The sequence below is a fragment of the Heterocephalus glaber genome, unplaced genomic scaffold (genome assembly GCF_053883595.1).
Source record: "Heterocephalus glaber isolate CG9 unplaced genomic scaffold, H.glaber_assembly_v1.0 deba00000122, whole genome shotgun sequence".
Classification (NCBI taxonomy): Eukaryota; Metazoa; Chordata; class Mammalia; order Rodentia; family Bathyergidae; genus Heterocephalus; species Heterocephalus glaber.
Window position 1 is genome coordinate 4,451,493 of NW_028258138.1, and position 21,838 is coordinate 4,473,330.

The 21,838-nt window shown below is 52.1% G+C and overlaps 2 protein-coding genes across 3 annotated transcripts; one reads left to right on the top strand and one right to left on the bottom strand.

Annotated features, from left to right (window-relative positions):
* Positions 1-88: 88 nt before the first annotated feature.
* Positions 89-19,408, bottom strand: LOC147830317 (uncharacterized). Its single transcript, XM_087181775.1, has 5 exons — positions 19,114-19,408; positions 18,790-18,967; positions 18,588-18,676; positions 14,235-15,113; positions 89-1,278 (listed from the first exon to the last, which is right to left on the bottom strand). The coding sequence occupies exons 1-5, from the start codon at positions 19,406-19,408 to the stop codon at positions 1,124-1,126; spliced, it is 1,596 nt and encodes a 531-aa protein (XP_087037901.1). The 3' UTR covers positions 89-1,123.
* On the top strand, positions 14,680-21,076 carry Cbr3 (carbonyl reductase 3). Of its 2 annotated transcripts, none has more exons than XM_004842402.3 (3): positions 14,680-14,968; positions 16,709-16,816; positions 20,467-21,076. In XM_004842402.3, exons 1-3 carry the CDS (start codon positions 14,680-14,682, stop codon positions 20,901-20,903), a joined length of 834 nt encoding a protein of 277 aa, XP_004842459.1. In that variant the 3' UTR covers positions 20,904-21,076. The 2 variants fall into 2 exon arrangements, with proteins under 2 accessions (XP_004842459.1, XP_087068145.1); XM_087212019.1 differs by lacking the exon at positions 20,467-21,076 and adding an exon at positions 19,102-20,457.
* Positions 21,077-21,838: the final 762 nt, after the last annotated feature.

Consider the following 21,838-nt stretch of genomic DNA (forward strand, 5'->3'; position numbering starts at 1 on the left):
AGGGCAGTGACCATGTGAACAGAGGCGAACATTGGAGTTGTGCTGTTCTCCTGGTCCCCTTCCCTTTTGCAAATGATCTGTCTCCCTATTCCTTACTATCTTTTATTTTGCTCTTTAATTTATTTAAGCTGTGAGTCTCTCATATAAGAAAAGTGACACGGGGGCGCGGCTACGCATGCGGCCGTCGTTCTTCCCACCTTCCGCTGGGCAAGGACGGGCTGCGCGGACTTCCACACCACCACCCCCACCCCCCCGCGGCGAACCCGGCCGGCGCTGCCCTCCTCCTGCCCCTCGCCGTGTCCCGGAGCTCGCCACCTCACTTGGGTGGCCTTCGCCCCCAGACTCCGAGGTGAAGAGGAACGTGCCCTCCTCGATGAACACGTCGTGGAAACTGTTGACCTGGCCGTTCATGCTGGCGATGACGGACTGGGAAGGTGGCGTTAAGAAGGAGGGAGGGCAGTAGCAAGGCAGCTGATAACAACGGAAGCCACACTTCCACCGAGGAGAAGGCGCGCAGAGAACGAGATGACCGGCGGCGAGGCCCAGTGCTTATAGTGCAGCGCGCGCCGGCTCGGCCCCGCCCCCCGGCGCCGCGCGCCAATGCGGCACCGGAGTGGGGGTGGTGGAGAGGTAAAGGGAGGTGCGGCGGCCAGCCCGGGCTGAACCACTCAGCAAGACGGGGGGGGCAACCACCCCTCCTGCGAATATTTAGCCATTTTGAACACTTAAAGACAAGGAGTCAGTGGAAATGCGAGTCCACAGAGCCGTTGTCCCTTCCGTGTTCCATGTGGGAGGAAAGGCGCCGAGAGCGTTAGAGACCGGCTCCCCTGTGCTGTTACGTGGCACCTTCCCGCCGACCTTTGGCCGAGATATCAGTCCGCGAGGTCGCGCCCTCCGGCGGTGGTTAGAGGAATCACGGAGGTTTTGTGCTCTGCCTCTTGTCTAGGGTCCTTCTGGCCGCCTAGCCTTTGGACGCCTTGTCACTGGGAGCCCGTGACTCTCGGCCATGTGGAGGTGGCCATGTTGGCTGACCCGCGGGCGCGTCTTCGCACAGCCATGGTCTTCCCACCCTACTCTCCGCCGGCCCAGTTGTTGGCTTCCTTGAAAACGGCTGGAAAGAGAATTAATGAGAATGCTGCCATCGATTTAAGCAATGCCATCCTCCTCTCCTCGGCGTGTCACCCTTCCCTGACCCTGATGTGGAGGCCACACGCCGTCCTCTGTCAGAAAGGAGGCCACTGCTGAGGCTGTCCTGGCCTGTCTGGCTTTCCTGTGTCTCTGAGAAGACAAAAAAGAAAATCGGGGTTAAGTGATTTCAGTCTTTTGTTGAAGAGAGTATTGAACGAGTATTTCTTTTTCTTGGGAGGAAAATCCCCACGCTCGCCCTTGAATGTGCTTTGGCGGGTCTCTTCGCAGGGGAAATGGTCTGTTCTTGCACGAAGCTTTCACTTTAAAATGTCCACCTGCGCTTGTCCTAGTTTTGCCCATTAATGGAATTACAGAGAGACAGGGAAAAGGAGCGAAACGAAACATGAGCCAACAAGGAGTAGGGGAGTCGGGAAGCGATTTCGTGGCGTCCCTGAGAGGAGGGAAGCATGGGAAGGGCGGGTGTTGCTGTTCCTCGAGCAAGGGGCTGGTGTTGTGGAGCCAGAGTGACTCCATTTTGGAGCTGTCTCCTTTGTTCTCTCAGAATGACTCCATTTTGGAGCTGTCTCCTTTGTTCTCTCAAATTTGTGCTTATCCACTCAAAATTCCTAAGTTTATTACCCAGCCATCTGTGTACTCAGGAAGGACATTCCGGACACACTACCTATAAGGTAAACAGTTAATGGCTAACTGCCCACAAAAGATAGATGTGACCATTAGTCAGTGGACCTGCTAACCATCAGCTTATGACAGTCGACCCCTAACCTTTGCCCCCTTCTCCCTTGCAAAAATCTATACGTAACCCCCTTAACCCCCCCCCCCCCCGAGCCTAACCAATCAAAACCCTACACTTCATATGTATTTAGCATTAACCAATCACCTGGCTACTAACAACCAAAGCTTGATGTATACTCAATAAAAACCCTGCTAGTTTCGAGGCTCGGGGCTCTCAATCTCGATCCGCTGCGTCGGTGACAATTGAGAGTCCCTGCTTAAGCTTGAATAAACGACCCTCGTGTGCTTACATCGGAAACGGTCTCCTGGTGGTCTTTGGGACATCGCGATCTGGGCACAACATTTGGGGGCTCGTCCGGGATCCCAAGACCTTCAGGACTCCCGTACCGGAGGGTCAACGCCGGCTGGTGAGTGTTTTCTTTGTGCTTGTAAAGTCTGGGCCTATTTTCTGGGAAGGTCGGCAGACGGTCTAGGCGGACGCGCTGCAAGGGCCGCCGACCCGGAATCCTGGAAGACGTTCCGGATTCCGCTGGTGGGGACGGAGTGCCCCAAGAGTACGGGTCAGTGAGACTCCTGGAGGGACGGTGCGGGTCGCTCCCGCGGCACGGCAGGAGGCCGTCGTCCCATTTGCATTGCCTCCGATCGCGCGGAGGACGGTTTTGTCTCACCTTGTGCTTCTCTGTTGCGTTTGTGTGTCTGTTTGTGCTGACTTGGACCGAGACGATGGGACAGACTGTGACTACCCCTCTTTCCCTTGTAACAGACTATTTCAAAGAAGTTAGGGAGAGCGCTCATAACTTAAGTTTAGAAATTAAGAAGACTAAGTTCATCACCCTCTGTGGCTCAGAGTGGCCCTCCCTCGGGGTAGGATGGCCCCCCGAGGGAACTTTTGATTTGCAGATAATTCGCAGAGTTCGTAAAGCCATCCTCCCCCCCATCAGATACCCTACATCGCCGTTTGGGAATTTCTGGTTTCTAACCCGCCCCCATGGGTTAAGCTCTTTTTGCCTTCACAGCAGCAGCAACCGGAGTTAATCCTGACAGCCAAAGAAAAGGCTCCTAAAAAGCGCGCGGATGAAAAACAAACCGAAACCAAGCCAACCGCGCCACTTTACCCTGTCCTCCAGGGAGGGACCGAGGAAGATCTTATATTTCCTCCCCCCTATTCCCTCCCCTTTCTTCCGCCACAGCAGGCTGGAGGAGGTGACCCAGTCCCAGCCGGGGCTGGGGAGCCCGCCCCGGGCGCCGCCGACAACCGTGATGGTCCCGCCCAAAATACTCGTCACCGGCGCGCCGCCTCGCCGGCAGGACCGGCAGATTCAACTGTCTGCCCGCTGCGAGCAATAGGGCCCCCTGATGAACATGGAAACCAGCCTCATCATTACTGGCCCTTTGCTACCAGTGATCTTTATAATTGGCGCCGACAACATGCCAATTTCTCTGATAACCCTAGAGATTTGATTAACCTGTTAGAAACTGTTTTGTTTACCCATCAGCCCACTTGGGATGACTGTCAACAGCTTCTGCAGGTTCTGTTCACCACTGAGGAACGAGAGAGAATCCAGAATGAGGCCAGAAAATTGGTTCCTGGTGACAGTGGTCAGCCCACCACCAATGCAGACACCATCAACACTTCTTTTCCTCTGTCCCGACCTAACTGGGACTTCAATACGGCAGAAGGTAAGGAGAGACTTCGAGTCTATCGCCAGACTTTATTAAGAGGTCTCAGAGCAGCGGCGAGGAAGCCCACCAATTTGGCTAAGGTAGGAGATGTACAACAAAAGTTAGATGAAAGCCCTGCTGCTTTCCTAGAAAGAATTCAGGAAGCTTTTCGTAGGTACACTCCTATGGACCCAGAAGCAGTTGAGACAAAGGCAGCTGTAATAATACATTTTGTCAACCAGGCGGCACCAGACATTAAGAGAAAGTTACAGAAAGTAGATAGGTTAGGAGAAAAGAGTATTCAGGACTTAGTGGCAGTGGCAGAGAAAGTGTATAACAATAGAGAAACCGCAGAGGAGAAACGAGAAAAAGCTGATGACCGCCAGACCCGAAACTTAGCTCGGATCCTTCTGGCTGCCACTGCGGGAGAGCAGAAAGAATGTGAACGTAGACTAAAAAAGATTGTGATGGAAGGAGAAAACAAAGAGAGACGCAGAGAGCGCCCCCAGTTGGGGAAAAATCAATGTGCTTATTGCAAAGAATACGGACACTGGGCCAGGGACTGTCCTAAAAAGAAACAGCGAGAAGGACGCCCCAAGACCCCTATTCTGGCTGCGGATGAATCAAATGATTAGGGGGGACGGGGTTCGGCACCCCTCCCCGAGCCCAGGGTAACCCTAAAAGTGGAGGGGAGACCTATTGAGTTCCTGGTGGATACAGGGGCTCAACATTCAGTCCTACTCAAACCGTGTGGCCATATTTCTGATAAAACCTCCTGGGTTCAAGGAGCTACAGGCATGAAAAAGTATTCATGGACAACCCAAAGAACAGTAGACTTGGGAGTGGGCCAAGTAACCCACTCATTTATGGTTATACCAGACTGCCCCTACCCCTTATTAGGAAGAGACTTACTTACTAAATTAGGGGCTCAAATTCATTTCCAACCCGGGGGCACAAAAGTCCTTAATCAAGAGGGAAGGCCCATTCAGGTACTAACCATAAACCTGGAAGATGAATATCTACTACATCAAAAGAGGGCCCCTCCTGATCCTGATATGGAACAATGGCTCTCCATGTTCCCACAAGCATGGGCGGAAACTGGAGGCATGGGGCTAGCTATACACAGGGCACCGGTGTTTATAGAAATAAAACCTGGAGCAGATCCGGTACGAGTTCGCCAATATCCTATGCCCCTGGAGGCCCAGAAAGGAATAACTCCACACATCAGGAGGTTACTTGCTCAGGGGATTCTCAGACCTTGCCAATCGGCCTGGAACACCCCCTTGTTGCCAGTACGAAAACCTCATTCTAATGACTATCGGCCAGTGCAGGACCTCCGGGAGGTAAACAAGAGGGTTATGGACATCCACCCCACAGTGCCTAATCCATACACCCTATTGAGTTCTCTTCCCCCGAGCCATCGCTGGTACACAGTCTTAGATCTCAAAGATGCTTTTTTTAGCCTTCCACTGGCACCTAAAAGCCAACACATCTTTGCATTTGAATGGAGTGATCCAGAGCAAGGCATCAACGGACAGCTGACGTGGACCCGATTACCTCAAGGATTCAAAAACTCTCCCACCATCTTCGACGAGGCCCTACATGAAGACCTGGGTGAGTTTCGCCTCCAGAACCCCCAACTAACTCTGTTACAATATGTAGATGACCTTCTTGTGGCAGCTGAGACACAGGAAGACTGCTTAAATGGAACCAAGAGACTCTTGATGGTCATAGGAGAGCTGGGGTATCGGGTGTCCGCTAAAAAGGCCCAGATCTGCAAACCCGAGGTAAGCTACCTGGGGTACGTGCTTAGAGAAGGGCAGAGATGGCTGTCGGATGCTAGAAAAGAGACAGTTCTTAAGATACCCACACCAGATTCCCCTCGAAAAGTCAGAGAATTCTTGGGATCGGCGGGCTTCTGCCGCCTATGGATACCAGGGTTCGCAGAGCTCGCAAAGCCCCTCTACGAGGCAACTAGAGACAGTCAGGCTTTTCAATGGACAGAAAAGCTACAAAAATCTTTCGATCAAATTAAAACAGCCTTGCTGACGGCACCAGCCTTGGGCTTGCCTGATATTACTAAGCCATTCCACCTTTACATTGATGAAAACAAAGGAGTCGCTAAGGGCGTCCTGACCCAGTATCTAGGGCCATGGCGCCGCCCAGTGGCGTACTTATCAAAAAGACTTGATCCAGTTGCGTCAGGATGGCCCCCGTGCCTAAGAATGATTGCAGCAGTAGCTCTAATGGTCAAAGACGCTGACAAATTGACATTAGGCCAAGAACTATGCGTGACCACCCCTCACGCCATTGAGGGAGTCCTAAAACAGCCTCCAGATCGATGGCTCAGTAATGCTCGCCTGACCCACTACCAGAGCTTACTCCTAAATCCAACCCGAGTTGTCTTTCAGGCCCCGGCTGCTTTAAACCCAGCCACACTGTTACCAGACCCGAACTTAGAGGCTCCGCTTCACGACTGCACAGATATCCTGGCGCAGGTACACGGAATTCGAGCAGATCTGAGTGACCAACCATGGCCAGACGCAGGCAACACCTGGTACACTGATGGAAGCAGCTTTGTTCGTGAGGGCCACAGGTATGCTGGGGCAGCTGTGGTGACAGAAACTGAGGTCATTTGGGCAGAACCATTGCCCACCGGGACCTCAGCACAACGGGCAGAACTCGTAGCCCTGACCAAGGCATTGACTTTAGGACGGGGCCTAAAGTTAAATGTATACACAGATAGCCGGTATGCCTTTGCCACTGCGCACGTCCATGGGGCCATCTACAAAGAAAGGGGACTCTTGACAGCTGAAGGAAAGACTATTAAAAACAAAGAAGAGATCCTTGCCCTCTTAACAGCCCTCTGGCTACCGAAAAAATTAGCCATTATCCATTGCCCAGGACACCAGAAGGGCGACACTCCAATTGCCAGAGGAAATAATCTAGCTGACCAGACGGCCCGAAAAATAGCTTTAAAGGTTGATCTGACACTGGCCACTCAGCTGCCCGATCCGGGAAGTGCAGCCCTACCAGAAAAACCCCAGTACACTGAAAAGGACTTAAATTGGATAAAACAATTACCTACGCCCCAGTGCCTCAACGGGTGGTGGAAATCTTCTGATTGTAAAGTCATCCTGCCTAAGACACTGGGAGAACAAGTTCTCTCCAAGATACACCGGACCACCCACATGGGCACTCGGAAAATGCAAGATCTCCTGAGACATGCTGAAATTAAGATCCGTGATGCTAATTCTACAATTGAACATATTGTTGCTACCTGCAAAGCCTGTCAATTGACAAATGCCACCCACAATAGGGCCAACCCAGGAAATAGGCTGAGGGGAAACCGACCTGGAGCCTATTGGGAATTGGACTTCACCGAGGTAAAACCTGGAAAGTACGGTTATAAATACTTGTTAGTTTTCGTAGATACTTTTTCAGGATGGATAGAAGCATTTCCTACCAAACACGAGACAGCGCAGAGTGTGACTAAAAAGCTGCTAGAAGACATCCTGCCAAGGTACGGTTTTCCAGTAATGCTAGGATCAGATAATGGACCCGCCTTCATTTCCAAGGTGAGTCAAACCCTAGCACAGGTGTTGGGGACAGATTGGAAATTACATTGTGCATACAGACCCCAAAGCTCAGGACAGCTAGAAAGGATGAATAGAACCTTAAAAGAGACCTTAACTAAATTAACCTTAGAGACTGGCGGTGACTGGGTGACTCTCCTTCCCTTCGCCCTTTATAGGGTGCGCAATTCACCCTATAAAATGGGGTTGACCCCCTTTGAAATCATGTTTGGAATTCCCCCTCCCATTATCCCCAACCTTCACTCAAATGTACTTGTTGAATTTGATGACCAAAAGTTGTTACTTTCTTTAAAAAGCCTCCAAAGTGTACACGAAGACATCTGGCCTAAGTTAGAAGCCTTATACCAGACCGGACCACCTCCTGAGCCCCATCGCTACCGACCTGGAGACTGGGTCTTCGTTCGGAGACACCGGCAGAAAGACCTTGAGCCCCGTTGGAAAGGACCCTACGTCACAGTCCTGACCACGCCCACTGCTCTCAAGGTCGACGGGATTGCTTCGTGGGTACACTACACTCACGTTCGCCCTGCAGATCCTCACACTGTCCTAGAAGACTTCGTTCCATCATGGCAGGTGTCCAGAGACCAAGACAGTCCCCTCAAACTCAAGCTACGTCGTCGACGATCGTGATTATGGTAACTGTACTTTTGACACCGACACTAGGAGGACAAAACCCATATGCTCCCTTAAATTTAACCTGGATGATCATTAGTACGTCTACGGGCAACATTGTTAATAGTTCATCCGAAGTGGCTCCACCACTTACCTGGTGGCCAGACCTAGACTTTGACCTGTGTTCGCTCGCCACAGGGACTTGGAACACTGGAAACTGGAAAATCGGGCCTAGAGGAGAGCCAATATGTAAAAAAGGCATAGGCCAATGTAATACTAATAGAACATCCCTGCCCATGGCTCCAGTACCCATGGCCCCTCCTAGACTTGACCCTGGGTGTAGCCATTCTCTTGATAGAAACATCCTACAAAGCACCCCCTTTTATGTTTGTCCGGGAGAAAGGCGCACACAGTCTCAGATAAACAAGTGCGGGGGACCTGACCAGTTCTATTGTGCCAAATGGGGATGTGAGTCCACGGGCACCGTCTCCTGGGCCCCGCCTGTCAAGGACGATTTTATTTCTTTAAAAAGAGTCCCTGGGCCCCCTGGCCTGCAGACAAATCAAAAGGGTGGTAATTTCTTAGTTCTTAGTGGCCCCTGTACCGGGTTCCTCTGTAACCCGGTCAGACTTTCATTCACGGATTCAGGTAAAAGGTACACTAAATGGGAAACAGGCCAGACTTGGGGACTCCGTCTATATCAAGATGGTTATGATACCGGGTTGTTATTCACTATAAAACTGAAGGCAGAGCCGCTCACCATAGGGTCTCCCCAATTGATAGGGCCAAACTTGGCGCTAGCTCCAATAGCCCCTTTCAGACCTATTAAGCCCCCTCCCCCAAAAAGCTCGCCTATGTCACCAAAACCAAACGCCTCCGTACGGCCATCAGACTTAACCTCCGCTTCCACATCCCCGCCCTTGATTCAAATGATCACCCAGATTGATAAAGTCGATCATAACCGGGACCAGGACCCCCTTTGGGAACTGATGGTTCACACCTTTAAAGCCCTAAATGCATCTAGGCCAGACCTCACTCAGTCCTGCTGGCTATGTTATGATACTAAGCCCCCATACTATGAAGCAGTAGCTTATCTAGACAATTTCACTAAGTCAGACAGCCCGACTCAATGTAGATGGCAACAAAAAGGGACAGCTAGGCTGACCCTACAATCAGTAACTGGGCAAGGAACTTGTGTCGGCAGTGTCCCGGCCTCCCACCAACACCTTTGTAACAAAACCATCCTTAGACCTAGGCCTAAATATCTCATTCCCCCTTATGACGGGTGGTGGGCCTGTTCCTCTGGACTTACCCCTTGTGTACATGGGCTAGTGTTAAAACAAACAAGAGATTTCTGTGTACTTGTACAATTAGTCCCCCGGTTGTTATATCACTCAGAAAAAGACATCCCCAGCCGCCTGGCTGAAACCCAGGTCAGAGTTAAGCGAGAACCTGTAACGGCCATTACTTTGACCGTTCTCTTAGGATTAGGACTAGCTGGGACAGGAACGGGAGTTTCATCGCTACTAATACACAATAAATATTATAATGACTTAAGGACAGCCATAGATATAGATATTGAAAGGCTAGAAAGCTCCATCTCCCACCTCCAAGAGTCTTTAACTTCACTAGCAGAGGTAGTCCTCCAAAACCGAAGGGGGCTGGACTTAATTTTCCTTCAACAAGGAGGACTCTGTGTTGCACTAGGTGAAGAATGCTGTTTCTATATAGATCATTCAGGAGTAGTCAAAGAATCCATGGCTAAAGTTAGAGAAGGCATCGCCAAACGTAAACAAGAAAGAGAACAATCTCAAACCTGGTTCGAATCTTGGTTTAATTCTTCCCCTTGGCTCACTACCCTAATTTCTACCCTGTTGGGCCCCTTGCTTATCGTGTTGCTACTATTAACCTTTGGACCTTGCATACTTAATAGACTAGTTTCGTTCATTAAAAAGCGAATTAACGCTGTTCAGTTAATGGTACTCAGGTCCCAATACCAGCCAATACCTATTGATTTGACAGAATTAACCCCCAGAGGCCCATGATTGGCCCTCTACAGCACCCTGAGAAGGGGGGAATGTGGAGCCAGAGTGACTCCATTTTGGAGCTGTCTCCTTTGTTCTCTCAGAATGACTCCATTTTGGAGCTGTCTCCTTTGTTCTCTCAAATTTGTGCTTATCCACTCAAAATTCCTAAGTTTATTACCCAGCCATCTGTGTACTCAGGAAGGACATTCCGGACACACTACCTATAAGGTAAACAGTTAATGGCTAACTGCCCACAAAAGATAGATGTGACCATTAGTCAGTGGACCTGCTAACCATCAGCTTATGACAGTCGACCCCTAACCTTTGCCCCCTTCTCCCTTGCAAAAATCTATACGTAACCCCCTTAACCCCCCCCGAGCCTAACCAATCAAAACCCTACACTTCATATGTATTTAGCATTAACCAATCACCTGGCTACTAACAACCAAAGCTTGATGTATACTCAATAAAAACCCTGCTAGTTTCGAGGCTCGGGGCTCTCAATCTCGATCCGCTGCGTCGGTGACAATTGAGAGTCCCTGCTTAAGCTTGAATAAACGACCCTCGTGTGCTTACATCGGAAACGGTCTCCTGGTGGTCTTTGGGACATCGCGATCTGGGCACAACAGTGTCACGGTGGCCCTCAGTGCCAGGGGAGTGACAAGAACACCAGGATTCGTGATGTTCCTAGGAGATCGCCTGCTCCGAGCATAGGTCGCACTTTATCCTGGGGAGATGGACACATCCCTTGTAACGAACGGCCTTCAGCTGCCTATCGCTAGAATTAGGTAAATTATGAAGAAAATGCCTCTAGGTAAAATGGTGTATTCGGGCGAGAAAAGATGGGAATTTGCAGAAGGAAACAAAGGAAGCACTTGAACTGTGCTAAGGGCTTCAGCAAAGAAGGACAAAGAGAGTCTCATCTCTAGACTTTTTGACCAGGCAGCCAGAGAAGGTTAAATGCAAAAGAGGCAACAGTTTATTCTTACTGGTTGTTTTTTTACTTTTCAAACTAATCCTTCATGGAAAATAACTGTAATACTATTTCATCATTTTTTGCTTTAGAGTTATTTCACTTTTTAAAAAGAATACCATTTTATTAACTAAAAAAAAAATGAAAAATGACACAATATTTAAGCTTACTCATCTTGATTTATTTCTCTTTACATTAGGGTCTCAAGGTGCATCCATTTTCCTACAAATGACTCAAGTTTATCCTTCTTTATGCCAGTGTAGTCCTCCATGGTGTGTAAATACCACACTCTATCCATTCATCTGCTGAGTGACACAGAGGCCATTTGCAAGATTCAGCTACTAAAAGTTGTGCTGCTATAAACATAGGCATCCATGTATCTCTGTAATATGATGTATAACTCAGGAAGGTACCCAGAAGGGGAACAGCTGGTCAAATAGAATTTCTAGTTTATTTCTTTTGCAGAATCTCCATACTGATTTCTACTATTAAGCAATTCATCTCAGCCCCTCCAGAACCTGAGACACACAAATGACATGAAGTGTGGCCACTGTGCCACAAGGGGGCACTGTCTGGCCGCAAGTCTGTAAGGTGCTACTGGCTCAGGTGGTTTCTGAAGTTGACAGAGAAACCTTACAGCACTCAAATATTTCTAACAACATTAACAGTATCATCTATCCCTATAAGAAACTGTAACCATTATTATCTTGCTGAATAACTTCTGCCCTTTACAATAACCTGGCTAGGAGCTGTTTTCAAACACAAGTCCTTGGGGCTCATGATTTAGCTCAGTGGTTCCAGTGCCTGCCTGGCAAGCACAAGTTCCCTAGTTCGATCCTCAGCACCAAAAAAAAAAAAAAGAAAAAAGAAAAAAAAAAGCAAGTCCTTGGCCTGTGGTCATTTCACACCACTGGGCAGGCCTCTGTAGGATAAATTCCTCCAATTCCCCTTCTGGGAAAAGATCTCTCTCTCTCTCTCTCTCTCTCTCTCTCTCTCTCTCTCTCTCTCTCTCTCTCTCTCTCTCTCTCTCTCTGTTATTTGACACAGGCTGGCCTATTTCAACAGGTAGGGTCAGTTGCTCTCCAGGGAGATAATATATGGAATGACTTTTCCCATCGCCTTGGAAATGGTTTTCAAGCTAAGAGTTGTAAAAACCAAGGCAGGAGGATCACCATTAGTTCGAGGCCAGCCTGGGCTACACAGTGAGTTCAAGGCCAGCCTGAACTATACAGCGAGAGTCTGTCTCAAAAATAAATAAATAAAAAGATAAAAGGAAAAGAAAACAAGGCTTCAGACTGAGCAGTGACATGGGTCCTATGGAAGGCCCAAAGGCCCCTGGGCCCACGTCTCCTGGTTTGGGGCCACCCCAGCCTGTGGGTGCTGAGGATGCTCCTCCTGCCTAGGTCCCTGGCCCAGCCCAGCACGGGCTTGGCATGGAGTCCGGGCTTTCAGACATCACATTTAGAAGGCCGGAATCGGTGCCAGGGGACACAAGGGGTGCCCGCCATGGTGACCTTCAGAACAAGCCCTGCTGCTTGTGGGGGCCCCGGGTAGCACTCAGGGTGGGGCTGCGGCTCACTGAGGTGGCCCCACCTGGACCTGCTCCTCCCCATGGCACTCGAAGCACCACTGCTGTGACCCCAGCCCACTTTCCGGTTGCTACGGTTTCTACAAATGTCCCCCCAATGCCTCACGTGCTCATAGGCAGGGCTTTTGGGGGTGATTCACATGGGGGGTGGGGGCTACAGTGGAGCCTGGTGGGAAGAGGCAGCTACTAGGCTGTGACCCGCAAGGACACATCTCCCTGCGACCCGGAAGACACATCTCCCCCTGCCCAGCTCCACCCTTCCCTGCTGTGAGCAGGCCTCCAGCGGGCCCCTCTGCCATGCCGTTTTCTCTCCTCCTGTAAGCTATGGGTGTCGGGCATTGTGTCCCAGCCAGGAGGAAAGCGACGAAGCCCTGGGAAGGGCCAGCAGTGAAGGGCAGGGATGGAGAAGCCCTGGGGAGTTACCAACTCGCCTGCCCACCTCTTCTGTTGACCGGAACCTGACCTTCATCTTGCTTCCAGGGAGACAGTGGGCGCCGGCCCTGCCTCCAGCCGCCCTGCTGTCTGTTCTGACACCATGGTCAGGTGAGCCTCCTGTTATCAGGGAGGACATCAGCAGAGGGCTGAGGACAAGGAACATGTGGTCCGGATACTGGCCCGTCTTCCTCTGCAGCGGAACACAGTGATGCGGGTGAGGTAGGCAGTGCCACCGTGGGACGATGCGGCCAAAGCGCTTTCCTTATATGAGCTCATGGAAGTCCTGCAGCAATCCTAAGAGCTCACACTCTACTCCCATTTCACAAATGAGCAAACTGAGGCAGTGAGAAGTTAGGGGCTTGTCCAAAACCACATGGGAAGCGAGCGGCAGGACAGGGCAGGGAGCCGCCTCAACGCGATGGTCACTTCAGCCCTGAGGTCGCTGGTAACTAACAGTTGCTCAGATAGTTACTGGGTGGATGCAGCCGGCAGAACAGCTATGGACAAGAGGCCTCCCGAGGGGAGGAACGCTGTGTTGCCTGAATGGTCAGGATATGCAAAGGGATAATCGCCTAAGGGAGACCAAAGCCAGTGCACCAAGGAGTCTAAGCTGGGCGCGGTGGACTGGAACCAAAATCAATATAACCAGGAACAGACGGAGAAAAATAGATCATGAAACTAAACGCTAGTTCCTTGAGAAAAAGAATTTAAAGGAGAAGTTAAATCTTTAGCCAGACAGATCAGAGAGAAAGAGAAAAAAGAGAAAGAGAAAGAAAACAAGAAAAGAAAAACTGAACACGGTGACATGTCTATATTTCTGGCTACTCTGGAGGCTGAGGCAGGAGGATCACTTGAGCTGGGAGTTCCAGGCCAGCCTGAGCAGCATAGTGATGGGCCTTCTCAGAAAAAGGGGGGAAAAACTCTTTATGTCAAAAAAACAAACTCAGAAAGCCGAGCAGGGCTGGGCAGAGGCCGGAGGAGGCCAGCAGGTCCCCGCTTCCTGGCCTCTGGGACTGGCTCCACGGAGAAGGTGCCTCGGGGAGCAGAGGTCCTTGGGAACAACCGAGTCATGAGGAGATCACAGTCGTCCAACACACCTCAGAGCCACTGATCCAGCACACCAGGCTCCAGCCCGCTCAGCTTCCACGAGGAAGGTGGGCGGGTCTAACCGCAGGCCACACTCAAGCCTGGCACCGTTTCGTGGGCGCCCACATCGCTCCTCCAGAAGTGCCTGGACCACCTGGACCCACCCATGTGGATGTGTCACTGGGCACAGCTAAGGGCAGACCCCTTTTGCACCCAGAGATGACTTTGGGATTGGTGAAAACATTCCTCTCAACGCTCGGGCGCGGGGAGCATCTCCTCCCACTTGGGGGCGCTCCGGGGTCCCACAGCCGCGCAGCCCGGCCGCACGTGTTGGGTGTCCTGGCAGGGCGCCTTTCCCGAAACTTCTCTCCCACCTCTTAAGCGAGCAGGACCGCGCTGCAGAAGCGGCGACTTCCCCGCAGAGGCAAAAGCGAGCGTTTGCATCTTGCCGCTGACCGCGCGCTCGCGCCCAAGAGCCTGACTCCGCACTCGTTCCTCTGGCTTTGGGGGTCTCCCCAGATCGCTGCTTCCGTCCAGCCGCCGGACCCGGGGCCCCTGCAGACTGTGCCCGCCGCTGTAGCTCTGGAGCCAGCGCGGCTCAGCCCGGGGTCGGATCCAGACCCGCGGGAGGCGGACCCGGAGTCGGGCGTCCCGAACTTCTGGAACACACGGCCCCTCCCGGGGGCGGGACCGCGCGGCCTCGCTCCCCAGGAGCCGGAGCCCCGGGTCCCACAGCTCCTTGTGCACGGCCACTCTGACGCTGGCCGGGTGCACTGCCCGGGCCGCGGTCCACGCGGTACCCATCGCTGCTTCCCAGCCATGTCGTCCTGCAGCCGCGTGGCGCTGGTGACCGGGGCCGACAAGGGCATCGGCTTCGCCATCACCCGCGAGCTCTGCCGGCGGTTCTCCGGGGACGTGGTGCTCACCGCGCGGGACGAGGCGCGCGGCCGGGCGGCGGTGCAGCTGCTGCAGGCCGAGGGCCTGAGCCCGCGCTTCCACCAGCTGGACATCGACGACCTGCAGAGCATCCGCGCTGTGCGCGACTTCCTGCGCAGGGAGTACGGGGGGCTCAACGTGCTGGTCAACAACGCGGGCATCGCCTTCAAGGGTGGGTGAAGGGCGCGGAGCGGGGGTCGGGGTGTCCCTAGGGCCCTCCGAGGGTGCAGAGCCGGGAGCCGCAGGCGACCCCTGGCGTGGCCGCGCGGGCGGTGCCAGCCCGGGGGACGCGCCCAGCGCGGCGGGGCGGTTTCGCGCTCAGTAGCTCGGACTCGCCGCCTGCCCTTGGCCTGTGCGGGCCTGTGCGCCGCCCGGGCCTCCCACACTTCCAGCTGGGGCTGTTTGCGAGAACCCTGGCCTCCTGGGAGCGGGACCGCGCCTTGCTAAGTCATCAGCTTTGTTTCGTCCAAGAACCATTTTCCCTGCCAAGGGTCTCCAAGATCTCCCTGCGCTTTCGCTTTCCGGGTGAACAAGCGCGCGCTCATCCCTGCGCTCTGTCCTGGACAGGAAGTGGGTCGCTGGGACCCAGCTAGCGCGCACTTGCACACGAGTGCATTTCGTACTTTGTTGCTTGGAGGGCTTTGATAGGCTCTGGCAAAAAGGAAGCCAGCGATTCTTGCCTCCAGGGGGCCAGCCTAAATTAGCAAACACCAGTGTGGTTTTAAGAAGTCACTCCCTTTGGGGGGCAAAATCAAGGCGACTTCTTTTTTTTTTTTTTTGGTACCGGGGATCGAACTCACATCTTTGCGCTTGCGAGGCAGGCGGCAGAACCACTGAGCTAAACCCCCGGCCCGCGACTTCTTTTTTTTAACTGGGATTCAACTCAGGATCTTGCGCTTGTGAGGCAGGCTCAGTGCCACTAAACTAAATCCCGGCTAGGAGACTTCTTATTCTAACAACTGCTCAGGTAAGTTACTGCGCTGCCTTGTGCTGGGACTGGAAAGAAATAAACAGGGCAGCTTCGGTACAGGCATGGGACAAGACCTTACAGGAAACCATTGTAGAGCAGAGGTCTCAGCCTTCCACCTTCCTCTCACACCTCCAGCTGTGGGCTTTGGGGAGTTGGGGACCTGAGAGGTGACAAGCCCTGGGGCGCCCTGAGCCCTGGACAACAGGCAGAGGAAGCTGTGTGCCCTGGGAGCCCTGCCCCTCAGCAACCCGGGCCTTCACTGCCCCCACAGCATTCTGTCACATTCCCCAATCGCCACTTGCACCTTCCAGGCTGAGACGCAGTGGCCTGGCCAGGTGGCTGCAAGCCCAGTAGCTGCAGCCCCACCCGTAAGAAAGTCTGGGATGCAGCCAGAAAGCTGTGTTTCCACAGGCCCTGCAAGTGATTCCGATGCACCTTGAAGTTGGAGAACACTGCCCAGTGGTTTAAGATTGTTTTAAAGTGAGTTTGTGGGGCCGGAGATTTAGCTCAGGGGTTTCAAACAACAACAACAACAACAACAACAACAAAAATCCAGTCTGCATAAGGACACCAGTCAGAGAGCTTCAGAGCCCACACTAAAGTTAGCTTGTTTGCCAGATGTAGTGGCAAACACCTGTATCCCAGGACTTGGGAGGCAAAGGCAGGAGGATCACTGTAAGTTTGAGGCCACCTTGGGCTACACAGTGGGTTCAAGGCCAGCCTGGAATATATAGAGAAACCCTGACTCAAAAAATAAAGTTTGGGGCCAGGGATTTAGTTCAGTGGTTTCGCCCCCTGCTGCCCAAGCGCAAGGACCCAAGTTGGATCCCCAGTAGTGAATAAAGTTTGCTTGTTTCTTCTTTAATTGATTGTAACACATTAAGATCCATGCATGAATTTCAGGGGAAATGTATGATTCTTTCTGTCTCTTCTCTCTGAAAGTGGATGACCCAACGCCCTTCGACATTCAAGCTGAGATGACGCTGAAGACAAACTTTTTCTCCACTAGAAACGTCTGCACCGAATTACTGCCCATTGTGAAGCCACACGGTAAGTCTGGGGATGACCATTACACGGGCAGCTCAGGGAGGAGGAAGCCGGCAGCCCCCGTGGAGCCGTGCACAGAAATCACCCAGTGTTGCTATTTCTTTGTAAGGGGGAGAAATAGAAAATTGCTTTGTTTTCTCCTCGTGTCTTGCTTCTTATGTGAACCCCGGGTTCCACATCAGGACCTCAGCCCTGGAGGACAGGATGTGAACGACCCTGGAGGCCTTTGGCTGTCATCGGCCTCAGTGAGTCTTTCTCCAGGTCGCCAGGATGGCCCCTCCTGGCTCCTCCAGGGACCCAGGATGGCATCCGAGAAAGCATCAGACTTTGCCCGTATAAGCCTTTTTTGGTTTGGTTTGGTTTTGTTGAGACAAGACTCACTGTGTAGTTCAGGCTGACCTGGAACTCACAGTGATCCTCCTGCCTCAACCTCCTGAGAGCCGGGATTATAGGTGTGCAACACCACACCCAGCTCCTTTTGAGAGGGGGACTGAACCCAGGGTCTTTGCACTGAGCTACATTCCTAGCCTTTTTGAGAGAGGGTCTTGCTAGAGATGCCTTTACCAGGTTATCAGAAAGTCCTCTCCCCAGTGAGTTTTATAATCATAGAATTTGAGAGCCAGCTGGGTGTGGTGGTGAAAACCTGTAATTCTAGCACTCTAAGAGGCTGAGCAACTTCGTGACTTAGGGAGACCCCCTTTCAAAAGGGAGGGGAGAGACATAGCTCAGTGCAAAGGCCCTGGGTTCAAACCCCCATCCCAAAAAAAGGTTTTCTGAAAGCTGCACAATACTGCTGAAACCGCGTGTTGCTCCACTTTACAGAGAGGGGCCCTTGAGGCCCAGAGAACTGAATGCAGCAGGCAGTGACAGAGCTAGAAACTCCCCACTTTATTTGCTCCTCAACCAAATTCAAATACCTAAAGAAAGGAGCTTGAGGGCAGCAGATGCTGCAAACCAAGCCTCTGGAGAGCTCGCGAGCAGCTCTGGGAGGGGGTTGGGGACTGACTTGCTGCCTTCAGTCAGTTCCTAACCTGACTCTCCAAACGGGAACCTCCACTTTACCACACATGGAGAATATCTGTGACTTTTCTTTCTTTTCTGTTTTTGAAGTACTGGAGGTTGAACGTAGGGTTTTCACACTGAGCTACATCCCCGGCCCCCTTTTTATTTTTGAGTCAAAGTCTCACTAAGTAAATTACCCACACTGGGCTTGAACTTGAGATCTGTCTGCCTCAGCCTCCCAGAGTGCGTGAATTACAGGTGTGTGTTACCATGCCCAGCTATTTGTGACTTTTCAATAAAACTCACGTTTACCTGAGGGGCAAAATGCTGAGGATCATTAAAATTTCATTTTTCTTTGTTTTGCTTTAAAACATTAAAGAGCTGGGTATGGTGGCACACACCTGTAATCCTGGCACTTGGGAAGCTGAGGCAGGAGGATGGCCTCCAGTTCAAGGCCAGCCTGGGCTACTTAGTGAGTTCAAGGCCAGCCTGAACTACAAAGGAAGACCTTGTCTCAGAAAAACCAAAAATCAAAATTGGCTTGTTGTGTGTTCAAGGCCTGCCACTAGGGGGAGCTACTTGCCTGCTCTTTCTAGAATGAGGCTGACCCAGTAGGTCTAGGGCCCCAGAAGGTGGTGCTGGTGGGGTGGGTGCTGCCTTCTCAGGCGGAGTGAATCCCGGATGGAAACTGTGAGGAACATAATTGGGACAATTGGGGACATTCAAATACCACTCGCGATGCTCGCGTTGTAGGGTAATAAAAGCCTGGCACCTGATCGGCACTGTGGCCGCCTAGGGGCTGCCCTTGTCCCCAGTGCAATCCGCCTCTGCGTCCTCTGCTCCGAGTCTGTGTTCAGCCATCTACGGACTGAAATATCGGGGGGGGGGGGGGCTACATCTATACCGAACACATAGAGCCAGTTCTTCCTGCCATTATTCCTTTAACAACACATCAGCTATTCACATGGCGTTACCTTGTGTTAGGCTTTGTAAGTGAGCTGGAAATGACGTCGGCATCCAAGAGGCTGTTCCCGAGCTGATGCAGATACTGTGCCATTGCGTGGAAAGGACTGAGCGTCCGGAGCGGGTGCTGCCCTATCCCTTGCAGCCCACCGGAAGTGCTCACGTATTGAAGGCCAAAGTTCATGGCGTCTGCAATTTAGGAAGGAGAAAGCAAATGTGTCAAAATGTTGGCAAGGGGGGAGCTTAGATGGGCGTTTATTGAAGTAAGAGTCAGGAAAGGCCTGTGTGTTACCACTGCAAACGAGAGTCTTGAACGACTGCAGGGCGCGCGGTACCTGAGAGGGAAGGAGGCGCTGGTTCCCGCGGCGGACTGAGGCTCTCTCCACGCGGGACTGGGCCCGAGAGGGTGTCCAGGGAGAGGCGTGCGCCCAGGATGTGTGCTGCACAGAGGCAGAGGCATTCCGAGAAGGAGGAAAATCCAGGGAGCCCGCTCGACACAGCGCACAGTGCCTTCCGAATAACACGTGAGAAGATCAGCACTCCACAGCGATGTCGTGCAAATTCCCCCTTCCTGGTTTTCGGATTCCCGGCTGTGCTTCCAGCTGCTGTGGAGTCCATGTCCCGCACCATGCGTGGTTGTCGTTTGGGAGCTGTTAATTAGTAACGGCATGGATATCAAGTCAGATCATCTGAGGGAACAGGAACGAGTTACTACTGTAAACTGACCTTGAATAGGATCAGAGCTGGGATGAGAACCAACCCAGTCCGGGTGGGGAAGCGGCAGACACTGAGGACAGGCACCGCCTAGTCCTGGTGTAACTCCCAGGATCCCGAGGCAGTGGAGCCACCCTGGGGAGTGGAGGACTTAGTCCTGGGGAAGGGGCTGAAGCTTCTGGGAGGCAGGGCCACAGCACCTGGGGTGTGGATGTCGGGGTGAGTGCAAAACTGCCTGGGGTGACTCTGCTGCAGACTACAGTTCCAGCCAGCTCGGAGAACTGCCCAGGAGGGAGCTCCTTTACTGGCAGGGATCTGTTCTTCCCCTGGGAGCGCGCGCGCACGCACGCACACACACACACACACACACAATCCCTCTCCTGCAGATTTTATCCCTTCTAGTGTCACCTTTTGTTTTGTTTTTTTGGTTTTGGTGTTTTGAGACAGGGTCTCACTATGTAGTCCAGGCCGGCCTCAAACTCTAGATGATCTCCTGCCTCCGCCTCCGAGTGCTGGGATTACAGGTGTGCACTACCACACCCAGGTACTTTTTTTTTTTTTTTGGTATTGGGGATGGAACTCAGGCCTTGCGCTTGCGCAGCAGGCCATGAAACCACTGAGCTAAATCCCCGGCCCTAGTTTTTGTTTTTATCAACAATCAAACCTGCATCCTGCCTCAGTTGTGTGTTTGATACCAGGGGTGATCAAGATATATGGGAAACGGGCCAGGGATTTAGCTCAGTGGCACCACGCCTGCCTCGCAAGGGCAAAGTCCTGCATTAGATCCCCAGTAACAACAAAAAAAAACCCAAACAAAATGAGGGAGAATATTTGGCAGAGAATTCATGGCACTGTGTCTTTTACTATACCAATTTTTAAAATTGCTTTTAAATATTCACTGTACTTTTCGATCACATGTCATTCACTAAGGACCACTTCTCCATGACACAATCTATCTTTGTCTTCTGCCTCAGGGAGAGTGGTGAACATCAGCAGTTTGCAGGGCTCCAAAGCTCTTGAAGACTGCAGCGAATCCCTGCGGGAACGGCTCCAATGTGACGCACTCACGGAGGGGGACCTGGTGGACCTCATGAAAAAGTTTGTGGAGGATGCGAAAAATGAGATGCACAGGAGGGAAGGCTGGCCTGACTCGGCTTACGGGGTATCCAAGCTGGGGCTCACGGTCTTGTCAAGAATCATGGCCCGGCGGCTGGATGAACAGAGAGGGGCCGACAGGATCCTGCTGAATGCCTGCTGCCCCAGGTGGGTGAGGACAGACGTGGCCGGGGACGAGGGCTCCAGGGCCTCGGAGCAGGGGGCCGAGACGCCCGTCTACTTGGCCCTCCTCCCCCCAGATGCTACAGAGCCCCACGGCCAGCTCATCTGCGATAAAGTTGTGCAGCACTGGTGAGTGCCTGCTTTGGAGCTATGCCCTTTCCATTGGCCGTGTGCAGTAGGCCATCAGTCCATGCAAGGCAGGGAATCCTCCCACACATGCTGCTTCTTGGCCCTCTGTACCTCCCCTTCTGGAGCTTGACGCCTAATAAATGTCAGTGGAAGGAATAAATGAATTCTGATGCTGGGGCTGGACTCTCTTTCTGCTGCGGAGAAGGAACAAATGCCCATTAAACTCTCCCCAGGAGAAGGACATTCAGTTCCAGGACCCACCTGAATGGTCTTGCTGTGCATGGGAGCCTCAAACCTTAGCCGGCACTATGACACCCCCCCCCCCGCACCCTGGGAGGCCTATGGAAACAACCTGGCAGCCGGTCATGCTGGTGCACGCCTGAAATCCCAGGTCCCTGGGCAGCTGAGGCGGGAGGATGTAAAGTTTGAACTTGGCCTTTAGCTCAGTGGCGCTGCGCCTGCCTGGCAAGTGCAACGTCCTGAGTTCGATCCCCAGTTCTGGGGAAAAAACAAAACAAAACAACTCTATTCTCAGGATAATGATTTGTTTTGTTTTGCTTTGCTTTTTGAGACAGGGTCACACTATGTGGTTCAGGCTGGTGTCAAACTCGTGGAGATCCTCCTTCCTCAGCCTCCTGAGTGCTGATCTTCATTATATTTTTGTTCATTGTATTTATTGTTTCTGTCAGAAGACAAAATTACAACGTTAAAAATCTGGCATGGGGTGACACTTTATTCTGTAAAGTAGCATGGGTGTTCTTAGGAGCTAAGCACAGGAGGTTGGTTTTATAGATGGAAAGGGGCTGATGAAAGCAGAAACAGAAAAAAACAAATTGCTTGTTTTTCCAGAAAGGTTAAAGTAGACAGCTGTCTAACTCTGGGCGGTTAGGGATTTAGCTATTATCTCCTGATTGCTGATTGGTCCGACAACGTAGCTTT

Bases quoted from the DNA above. Each gene is read 5' to 3' on its own strand.
- Cbr3 (XM_004842402.3), top strand. From the start codon at position 14,680: ATGTCGTCCTGCAGCCGCGTGGCGCTGGTGACCGGGGCCGACAAGGGC. The intron at 14,969-16,708 runs GTGGGTGAAGGG...TCTCTCTGAAAG, and splicing joins CGCGGGCATCGCCTTCAAGG to TGGATGACCCAACGCCCTTC. The intron at 16,817-20,466 runs GTAAGTCTGGGG...CTTCTGCCTCAG, and splicing joins GCCCATTGTGAAGCCACACG to GGAGAGTGGTGAACATCAGC.
- LOC147830317 (XM_087181775.1), bottom strand. From the start codon at position 19,408: ATGGTGCGGGACATGGACTCCACAGCAGCTGGAAGCACAGCCGGGAAT. The intron at 18,968-19,113 runs GTACCGCGCGCC...CCTAAATTGCAG, and splicing joins AGCGCCTCCTTCCCTCTCAG to ACGCCATGAACTTTGGCCTT. The intron at 18,677-18,789 runs GTAACGCCATGT...TTCAGTCCGTAG, and splicing joins CTTACAAAGCCTAACACAAG to ATGGCTGAACACAGACTCGG.